Source organism: Pelodiscus sinensis, chromosome 11, assembly GCF_049634645.1.
Source record: "Pelodiscus sinensis isolate JC-2024 chromosome 11, ASM4963464v1, whole genome shotgun sequence".
NCBI classification, from domain to species: domain Eukaryota; kingdom Metazoa; phylum Chordata; order Testudines; family Trionychidae; genus Pelodiscus; species Pelodiscus sinensis.
This window is the reverse complement of record NC_134721.1, coordinates 32,388,126-32,398,908: the sequence shown is the minus strand read 5'-3', so window position 1 is coordinate 32,398,908 and position 10,783 is coordinate 32,388,126. Positions and strand designations below refer to the sequence as shown.

The 10,783-nt window shown below is 59.9% G+C and overlaps 1 protein-coding gene across 1 annotated transcript; it reads left to right on the top strand.

Annotated features, from left to right (window-relative positions):
* Positions 1-293: 293 nt before the first annotated feature.
* Positions 294-3,381, top strand: CD248 (CD248 molecule). The gene has a single exon (XM_006129705.4). It carries the CDS (start codon positions 349-351, stop codon positions 2,479-2,481), a length of 2,133 nt encoding a protein of 710 aa, XP_006129767.3. The 5' UTR covers positions 294-348; the 3' UTR covers positions 2,482-3,381.
* Positions 3,382-10,783: the final 7,402 nt, after the last annotated feature.

Genomic DNA, 10,783 nt, shown 5'->3' with positions numbered 1-10,783 from the left:
GCAGTGTATTTAGGGGTTAGAACAGGGGGGCTGGGAGCTAGGGCTCTGTGGATCTATCCCAGCTCTAGGCGTGGAGCGGGGTTTGCATTTCTCATCCAGCTGCACAAAAGGGAAGGTCTCACTCACATATACCCTGCCTCCATCCTCTGGGTCAGGCCATCCAGGATCCCCCCCAGCTACCCCTCCCAGCTTGTCTCCCCCTCTTCCTGGGCTTGGGCCCAATTCTCTCCCTTAAAAGGACAGGGGCGGGCACTGTCCTGTCCTGCCCCTCCCCACCGAGGGGAAGAGAAGGGCAGGGGATCTGTGCCGAGGCACAGAGCGGAGCAGGCAGCCGTGGGCGCCAGGACGATGCTGCGTCTCTGGCTGCTCCTGACTGGGCTGGTGGGGCCGGCGCAGGGCGCCTGGCCGGAACATGAAGCTGCCTGGCCAGGGCTCGAGGCTGCCTGTGGCCCAGAAGGCTGCTATGTTGTCTTCTTCCAGCGCCGCAGCTTCCTGGAGTCCTGGCGGAGCTGCCGGGAGCTTGGTGGAAACCTGGCCACACTCAAGCGCCACGAGGAGGCAGCCCAGGTGGCGGGGCTGCTGCAAGCCACGGGCCCAGGTACAGGGCAGCAGCGGCTCTTCTGGATTGGACTGCAGCGCCAGCCACGCCAGTGCTTCCCTCAGCGCCCGCTGCGTGGTTTCACCTGGACCACTGGCAATCAAGACACGTTCTACACCAACTGGGCCCGGGCTGAGCCAGCTGGGGGTGCTGCTTGCTCGGCCTCACGCTGTGTGGTGCTGACCTACGGTCCGGCCACGCAGGAGAATTTCCAGTGGCTGGAGGGTTCGTGTACCCTGCCTGTGGACGGCTACCTGTGCCAGTTTAGCTTCACTAGCATGTGCCCCGGGCTGGCCACTGAGGAGACAAGGACTGTGAACTACAGAACGCCCTTTGGGCAGGTCAACGGCCCCTTGAGCCACATCCCCTTTGGCACAGTGGCATCTGTGGCCTGTGGCAGCACAGCCCCTATCTCCGTGCTGTGCATGCAGAAGGACGATGGCTCCGTGGGCTGGTCCAAGGAGGAGCCCCTGTGCGGGGAGGAGGACGGGGACTGGTGCGAGGGTGACAACGGGGGCTGCCAGCAGTTGTGTGTGGATGAGGGGCCCAGCTACTCATGCGAGTGCCATGCTGGCCACGCCCTGCTGCCTGACGGGCGCTCCTGTGCTCTAGCTGATGGCTGCCAGAACCACCCCTGTCAGTCTGAGTGTGTGCCAGGAGAGGACGGAGGATACCGTTGCTTGTGTCCCGAGGGCTACACGCTGGCCAGCAACGGACACACATGTGAGGATGTGGATGAGTGTGCCACAGGGCCGTGCGAGCAGCTGTGTGACAACTTCCCTGGCAGCTTCCAGTGCCGCTGCCACCTGGGTTATGAAGCCGATGAGGCTGGGGACTGCATTGACCTGGACGAATGTGGGAGCGCCCCGTGCGAGCACCAGTGCGAGAACACTGAGGGCTCCTACCTGTGCATGTGCCACCTGGGCTTCAGCCCGGCTGAGGAGGCGCCGCAGAACTGTGTGGACAACGACGAATGCCAGATTCCTGGCGTTTGCCAGCAGATGTGCGTCAACTACGTGGGCGGATTCGAGTGCTACTGCACCGAGGGCTATGAGCTGGAGGCTGATGGCATCAGCTGTGCCCCCCTGGCAGAGCCCCCTGCACTGGCCACCAGGGACCAGGCCTTCTACCCGCGCTTCACGGATGAGCAGGAGTGGGGTGCCGAGGTGCTGCAGGTTTGGGGAACAGAGGACCCTTTCGACCTGAGCCAGGAGCTCTCCAGCTCCACTGCCACCCCCCCTGACCTGCCTCCTGCCGTGCCCCACCCCAGCACTGATCATGCAGCCCTTCGTCCCTCCACCACCCCACCAGTGCCCACAGCCAGCCTCCCAATCCCTCCCACAACCGCCAGCTCCTTAGAACCCACCACTGGTTCCCCAATCCCCTGCACCAGCCCCCCAATCCCTCCCACATCCACTGCACCTCCAGAACCCACCACTGCCCCCCCAGGTCCCCACACCAGCCCCTCTATCACTCCCATGACAACTGCCCCCCCAACTCCCAGCACCAGTGCCCCAAGCCCCAGATCTCCAAGGTCCCCTGTTGCTCCTGCCTCACCCTATAGCAGGGAGGCAGGGGACCCTGCAGCTGACAGGGCCAGGGCTCCACTGCCCCCTTCAGAGGACCCCAGCACCTCTCTGGGTGGGGAGCGGGCAAGGAGGAAGCGGGACGACCGGTGGCTGCTGGTGGCACTGCTGGTGCCTCTCTGTGTCTTCCTGGTGATCATGGTGGCACTGGGCATCGTGTACTGCACCCGCTGTGGTGCCAGGGCCAAAAGCCGCAGTGTTACACAGTGCTACCGCTGGGTCACCAGTGCGGGGGGCAAGGGGCCCCCCCACTCACCTGCAGGGACCCACCCAGCCACCTGCCGGACCAGCGTCTGAGACTGTGGAGTTCCAGAATATAAAGGGACCAGGATGCTTCTCCACACTCACAGCTGGGAAATGAGACCCCTGGCTCGGATGCAAGGACTGGCTGCACCCCCTGAGCTGGGCCCCCGGAACCATCTCTGAGTCCCTGGCCGGGACATGGAGGCCAACGCCCTGGCTGGAGCAAGAGCCTTGCAGCCACCCTGACCCTCAGCTGGGACATGGATACTTCCAACTGGAAACTGGAGCCACCCCAACACCCTCCTCCAGCTGGAACCCTGGAGCCATCCCTGAGCCCCCAGCTGGCACATGAGCCCACCATTTATCTCTCAACCCCCCAGCTGGAGCCTGGTCCCCCCCCAAACTGTCCTGCCACCATCATCTGGTCCCCTGGAATTGTGCACTGGCTGTCCCCGGTGATGGAATCACCCCCACCCCAGAGCTAGGACTAAGACTCCACCTGCAGGGCCCCACAAACCAGGGCAGAGACATGGCTCCCCAGCACCCTGGCTGGGATATGGCCCTCCTTGTCTCCAGGTCTGGGTCCTTCCTTATCCTGCTCCTCAGACTTCTGCCAAAAAGACACAGGAGCCAACTTCACTGGGGATCCCTGGTTATTGTGGAGAATCCCTGATGAGACCCACTGACACCTCCTCCCCTCCAGAAAAGCGATGAGAAAGTGACAGGGCTGGAGAAATGCTCCCAGGACTTGACAGACCCCTGGAACTAGGGGCCACAGAGCCAAGGGAAGCAAGGAGCCTGAAGCTAGGAGAAGGAGACAGTAAGGGGACTCAGAATGGGTCTGTGAGAGGGCTCTGGGAGAGAATGTGGGGGGCCTCTAGGGGCTTGGAGAGGCCCCAGATGCTTTTCCATTGTTAATACGTGTTGCTCTCACAATAAAGGGGTTGAGCCGGATTGCGGCTGGACAGCTTTAGTGGGGTGGGGAGTCACCACTCCTGGGTTCCAGTCCAGACAGTTTTACTTGGGGGAGCGGGTGTCAAAATCTGACTCCATGATGGGAACCTTGGAATCGGCATCGCAGGAGATCCGTGTGGGGTTATTGGCTACTGAGCCTAACCCCCGGCCATCCAGGACTTCTGGCTCGTATCCCAGCTCTGAGAGGCAAATGGGGTCTGGTGGTTTGGGGGAAGGGGGAAGAGCCAGGAGTCCTGGGTCTTCCTGGGAGCAGACAGGGATGTTTGTGTCTGCTGTTGCCTGTGTAATTAGACTGTGATTAAAGCTCCTGGTGGCAGGAAGCTCCCTGTACCAACTCCCCCCTCTCCTATGGCCATTCCCACCAAGCGAGAAATGGCACCCCAGTGTCTGTGCCCTACTGGGGTGGGCTGGGACTTAGCTCCCCTTAATGCTTCACTAAAGCCCGGAGCAAAGCCCATCCCCCCATTCCCTTGTAAACTGGGATGTCTTCAGCTCTCACATGAAGTGGGGGCAGGCCTGGCTCTAGATGGGAGATATTCAGGAGGCTGGGAGAAGAGGCAGGGGCTCACTTCCTGCGCTAAACTACACTACAATGAGCTGTTGCCCTGTTGCTGCACCCACTCCAGAGTTGGCTGCATCTGCACTGGACGAGGGATCCCTACTCCATGCTCAGCCCCAGAAGTGGCTTCATCTCAGTGACAGGTGAGGAATCCCTGGTATGAACAGCCCCCCCATGCTCCACCCCAGAGGTGGCTGCATCTCAGTGACAGGGACGTGATTTCTCTATATACAATGTGTACAACCCATTAGTAAATATTTTAAACGGAGTCTGGCTATGGATGAAATGTTCTACAGCTTCTTATGCAGGGAAACATGTCCTCTTATCCCAGCCCTCAGCTCCTTCCTCCCCCTCCAGCTCTGCTGGTGCCTGTCAGTCCAGATCCATAGTCCTCTGCTAGCTCAGGCCTGGGCTTCCCCACCCCCACCCCTCTGTGCAATGAAGGGTTAATACTGCAGGAGTCCAGGGAGCCCCCCACCCCAGCCAGATGGGGGGGAAGGTTTCCTGGGCTCCCTGCCCCAGAGCCGCCCTGTTAACACAAACTGGAAACAGACTCTGGCCTGACGCAAATACTTGGCAAACAATGGCCCCCAGGCACCTGGGGGGAGTGGGAGGGGACTGGAAGGCATAGGGGGCCAGGAGAGGAAGGGGGCAGGGGAAAGGGAAGGGTATTTTGGCTCCTTCATCTGATTGAGTTTCCTAATATCTGTGCCCAGTTGAACCCTTGCCCCCCCACGTGCCAAGACACATGCATACTGAGACATTCACACATATTGAACCCCTGAGACCCGCTCACAAGAACAACCTCCCTCCCCCCGAGACACGCACACAAATACCCTCACAGGCACATACCCACCACAGACACGCAGGCACACATACAGATACCCTCATATGCACAAAGCCACCCAGAGACACACACACACTCAGAGACACACTCCATGCACACCCTGACACATGCACACTCACATTCCCACATATTGACCCCCTGAGACACGCTCACAAACATACACCCACCCAGAAACACACTCATATGCAAACACACTGACATGCACACACACCCAAAGACATGTTCACGTGCACACACACACGCATACACTGACATGAATGCACAAACACACACACACACACACATCCCCCCAGAGACACTCTCACATGCACACACACTGACAAGCACACACCATCCCAGAGACATGTGCACAACTCTTCCAGACACATGTGCGCACACGCTGATGCAAGCACACACATACGCACTGACACATACACACCCAGAAACATTCCTGCACACTGACTCCCCCCAAGACATGCTCAGAAGCACATATACTGACATGCTCACCCCATTGAGACATGCACACATACTGGTGTGAACATACATACAACAGCATACACACAAACTTGCAGCTTGGTGTGACCATGCCCTGAGATGTGCACACACTTGTGGGCGCGCACCCCCTCCTCCCTCCCATGGATTTCCCTGAGTTGGGGCTGAGCAAATTCTATAAATGCAAGAGTGAGAAGGCTAGATAGTGAGTGCGTGTGTTGTGTCCCTGTGCAAGTGTGTGCTCACTCTGCCCCCTGCTGACTGGATCAGGGAGCTGCACAGGCCCTGGGCCCTGTGAGGGTGGGTATGTGTGGGGGGGAGCCAACATTCCCAGCTATGGCCAGCTAAGGGGGGTTGCAGCCTGCAGCTTCTGAGGACAGGGTACCTGGAAGATGTTCCCCACACCTCCCCCCTTTGACCTAGCCTGCCTGTGGGACAGAGCCAGACCAGGGATAGCAGGGGGCTGTGGGTCAGGACTGGGAGGCACTGGCAGAGCTGGGGTGGTCAGGGCTCTGCATGTTTGGGAGGGAGTGTATTGTGGGGCAGGCAGGTTGAACCCCCAACATAGAGTCCCACCCCCCCTTCCCAGGTTCTTTGTGTCTGCCCCCACCCCCCTCTGGAGCTGGACAGGAATGTGCAGGAGAGGGGGGACTGTTGGGAAGGGTTAATTAGAGCCAGACGGTGGAGAAGCCAGAAGAATCCCGGCTCTGTGGGGCCTAATGAACAGCAGATGGGGCTGTGTGCTTAGGACAGGGACCCCTCCTCGGCCTGATTCCCCCTCACCCTGTAGCGTGGCCCCCCAATTGTCCTAACCCCTCAGCCTCCCACAGCACAGCCCCCACTGGCCTGGCACAGCCCTGCTAGCCACTCCCACGGCCCTCTGCTTCCCCCCACCATTCCCTCAGCACAGCCCCAATAGCAGCCCTCGGGGTCCCCCACACTCCATGCCCCTCAACAGCACTGTCCTTCTCTAGCACAGGCCCCCCCATTCCTTGACACGCCCGCCTATGACTCCTGACCCACCCCCAGACCCTAATCCTTGTCATGCCCCCATGGTGACCCCGGATCCTTCCCCACAGAGTCCCTGAGGCCCAGGGTCCCCCCAAACACCTACAGAGAACGTACCCTACCAATGCTCTGCCACTGGGGGATGGGGAGTCATTTACTAGACAGGTAGGGCATTTGCAGTCAGATGCGGCATGAGCACGAGGGGCTGGGCAGATGCCCATGCAGACAGACACACTGTGAGCATGCAGGGCTGGGCAGATACCCATGTTGTGAGCCCCAGGGGCCGGATGGATGCAGAGCCATGAGTGCGCCTATGTGGGGATCTTGCACAAGGGCAGAAGCCTGAGACCTCCATAGAACCCAAGGGCTCATTCTGAACATGTGTCCTGGCCCCTCTCCGTCACTCCTGACCCCTGCTCATGGGGTGCGATTAACCAGCCTGCAGCCCTCATGCCCCTCCCCCATTACATGGGCCCGCCAGGGAGGCTGGTCCCAGCAGTGGGGGTGGGGAGCCGCCATCCGGGTCGGGCAGGGGGCAGAGCTGAAGGGGGGCTGGGAAAGGAAGTGCCGAGACCACCCAGCGAGTCCCAGCCATGGCTCAGCCGCAGGAGCCAGACCCAAGCAGAGAGGAGCTGGGGAACTGCTCCCATTTCTGTCTATCCCCCTCTCTCCTGACCTGCAGCCTCCTGTCCCAGACCTGTGCCCCCCCGGCTCGGCCAGTGCCCCTCAGTCCTGACCCACAGCCCCCTGCTGGCCTAGCTCTGCTCCCCCTACCCACTCTGCTGGTGCCCATCACTCCTGACCCACTCCTAGCCCAGCCTTGGGCTGCCCACCTGAGGCAGAGACCCCGGCAGGGCAGCTTGACCAGTCCCTGTGCCACAGGATGAATGGTCCCTGGAAATCAGCCATCTGCAGTGGAGCAGCTCAGGCAGTCTGTTGATCTTGGCTGGAGCTACAGCCCCCCCTCCCCCCCCAAACTTCCTGCCACCTCCCCCACAGAGTGGAGATATGGGGGAGGTATAGGATCATCTTACAGGATCCCAGAGTGGGGCTAGCAGGGGGCCATGGGTTGGGACTGAGGATCATCAGCACAAGGTCTGTCTGAGTTTGTGGGCACAGGAGCCCTTGCTGTGCCCCTCACACTCGCCGTGGGGGAAGCATGCACGGTGAGTGTGTGTTTGTGAGTTTGCACAGAGTATGTGCGTGTGGTGGTTCTGTGCATGAGCCTGCTGGCAAAAGCAGGCTGTTCCGGTGTGTGTGCACAGCCAGGTGCAGGCAGTGTCTGTGTGTGTGTCAGTGCAGCATTTATGCACACATAGCTGGGAGTGGGGGTGCATATGTGTGTGTCAGTGCAATGCATGAGTGTGCATAGCCAGGTACGCAGGAGTGTCAGTGCAGGTATGAGAGTACATGGCCAGGTGTACATGAGTGTGTCAGTGCAATGCATGTGTGCACTCACCTGGGTCCAAGGGAGTATGTGTATGCACTCACAGCCAAGTGTGCAGAAGCTTTGTGACTGCACAAGTGTGGGTGTGCGAGGGACATGCAAAGTGTGGGTGTGCGAGGGACATGCATGTCGGTCAGTGTTTGGCTGGCCAGTGGGCAGCGGGGACTGCAGTGTGGGAGGGATATAGGTAGCATGGGAGGGAAGGAAGCTGCAGCTGTCTCACGAAAGCACGTGGGAGCAAGTGTGAAAAGGAGCCCTGGGAACAGCAGAATGGAAGCTGAAGGACCCTGGTTCTGTTCTCCCCACCCATATCCCCAGCTCTGGGAGGGGAGAAGGGTTTAGTGTGCTACCGAGGGATATCTGGAAGCCAGGACTCCTGGGTTCCCTCTGGCCAAGGGAGGGCATATCCTGTGTCTCTGCCATGGCTGGGTGGCAGGATCACTGTCTGGGCTGGAACAGGCACCGCTTGGTTCAGGTGAGGCGATGCATGTGTGCCCACCCCCCTCACATCACAGGGACTGCAAATTACCAATTACAGGGAGAGGGAAGGGTGCAGTGGTGGCTGGGGAAACAGTATGTGTGGAGGGGAGGATAGGGGTTGGCAGGGGGAGGGACTGAAAGCGAGGGGAAGGGCTGGGCATGCTGCCAGCTTCCATTTAGGACCATTGCGGTTCTACTGCATTTAACCCCCTCAGCTCAGTGCTAGCGACAGGGTCTCCCAGGAGCATGGGATGGGGGCAGGGGACATTGTGTCATGACAGGATATCTGAGGAACACCAGCAGAGCTGTGGGGGAGGGCAGGCCTGGGGGACACCAACTGAGCTGGAGGTCAAGCCCCCACTCAGGAGAAAGCCCTGACTCTGCAAGGAGCAAGGCCCATTCCCTGCTAAACCCATTTTCCACCTCAGCCTTATGGGACCCGCTCCAGCGCCTGGTGGAATCATCAGCAGCCTGAGGGAACATGAGTGCCCCACAGCCGACCAGCTCTGCATCCATCCTGCCCCCTGCACAGCCCACCCTCTGCTCACAGGGGTCGCCCACCCGTTCCAAACTGGAATAGAGCCCAGGAGTCCTGACTTTCAGCCTCCTGGCACTGCCCTTCACTCCAGCCTGCAGCCCCTGCTAGCCCAGCCCTGCCCCTGTCCCATCTGTGTCCTTTCTCTGAGGGAGGGATGCAGCTGTAGTGGTTGGAGGAGGAAGGGGGCCTCTGGGGAAGCCCCCCCTTGTCTATCTGCGGGTGGGGGTTTGTGGAGTGGGAATGTTTGAGTCTTGACAGTCTGGGAGGAGCCAGGCCAGGACCCGCACGTCACCAGCAAAGTATCTGAGCAAAGAGCCAAAGGATGGGATGGGAGAGCAGGGCCCAGCTTCGCATGGGACATTAGGGTCTTTCCCCTCTAGAGGATTCCAGCTCCCATCTGACCCCAGGATGTTGGCAGGGGGAGAGTGGCTGGCTCCAGGGGATGGGAGACCAGGCAGGGAGGTGTGGTGAAGGCAGGAGACCTGTGTGTGGCTGCAGGAAAGACCTGGGGAAACTCACTGGGAGCAGGGTAAAGCTGGAGGCTGGGGTATGGGTGTGTCCCTTTTGAACCTGGCCGGTTTGTTTATAATCCAGACCTGGTTCTGCTCAGCTGCTCCAGAACCTCCAGGCCCAGGATTGTCACCCAGCGGCCCTGAGACCTGCTCCCAACCCTGGAGACACATGGTGGTGCCCCACTGCTAGTGCACACAGCAGGCTAGCACGGGTGAAAGTGCACCCAGGCCTCGGGGTGTGTTTGCATACAGCTGTGTGCACATCAGCGTGTCTATGCACGCCTGCCCGGGTGCATATGAGCTAATAGTGCTTTAAAGAACAGCTCCGTGCGGGTAGCTAGTCACACACATGCTGCCGTGCTCCCCACACGGGTGGTCTGAGAGGGGCACTTGCTTGCCTCTGCCACACAGAACCAGCACCGATCCAGCATGGACTCCTGGGTTCTAGCCCAGATCTAGGAGGGGTGGAGTGTTTAGGGGAGAAGTGGTTCAGGACACCCCACTACCCCAGGGAAGGTGAGTCATCACAGCAGGAATGTGATGGGCTCACGCGTTCCCTGCTCACACCCACCCCACCCGACACAGGCCGGCTGGACCCACAACAACATCTGGATCTGCTCAGCAGCAGGAGCGCCCAGGAGGGGGGGGCAGTGAGAGCAAGAACGGGAGCATGTGCCAGCTTCATTGGGCCTGGAGCTTCCTTCTTCTAACCCCAGCTAGGTCAGTACCCTCAGAACACTCTGGGTGTCACTAACTGGGGACCCCTCCATATGGAGCCCATCAGAACTGAGCCTGGGAGGGGAACAAGGTCTAATATCCCAGAGCAGGGATGGAACCTGGGACTCCCAGCTCCGGGCTCTACCCAGTGGACCCCATTCTCCTCCCAGAGCCAGGACACAGAACCCAGGAGTCCTGGTTCCCATGAAGCACAAGGCTCCATCACTTCCTGCAACCCAGTGCTTTGCTCCCTCATCCCCATGCAGTGTGGGACAGACTGCTCAGCAGCTGGGAGAGCGTGGGCCAGTCTGGATTCCCAGCCCCCCGTGGCCTGAGTTCCTGGGGAACATGGCCCCAGCAGGAAAAGAAAACAACCTTGTGGGTAAATATAGCTCAGGGGGGACATTGGGTCACAGACAGGAAGGGACAGGGCGGGGGCTTCCGTCCATCCCTCTCTGTCCTTGAGTGACCCCGAGTGACACTGACACAATTCTGTGATTCTTCCTCCCCCACAGACAGGGTGGGACTTAACATCAGGCTGCTAGGGGTGGAAGATCCAGCAGAGACAGGAGACCCCCGCCCCAAATAAATCCTTCTGGCCCAAGCCTGCCAGTCCCTCCACCTTGGGGCGAGATGGGGGCAGTATCCCATAGATGGAAAAGCACTGTGTCCCACTCCCCACAGATGTAGAGGGGCTGCTTCCCAGTGGAGGGGTGTGCAAAGTTGTGGTCAGACCAAAGGATGGGAGAAGCATCCTGCTATAGAAATTAACACCAGAGCGGGGGAAGGGGGCCCTGAGAAC

Bases quoted from the DNA above. Each gene is read 5' to 3' on its own strand.
- CD248 (XM_006129705.4), top strand. From the start codon at position 349: ATGCTGCGTCTCTGGCTGCTCCTGACTGGGCTGGTGGGGCCGGCGCAG.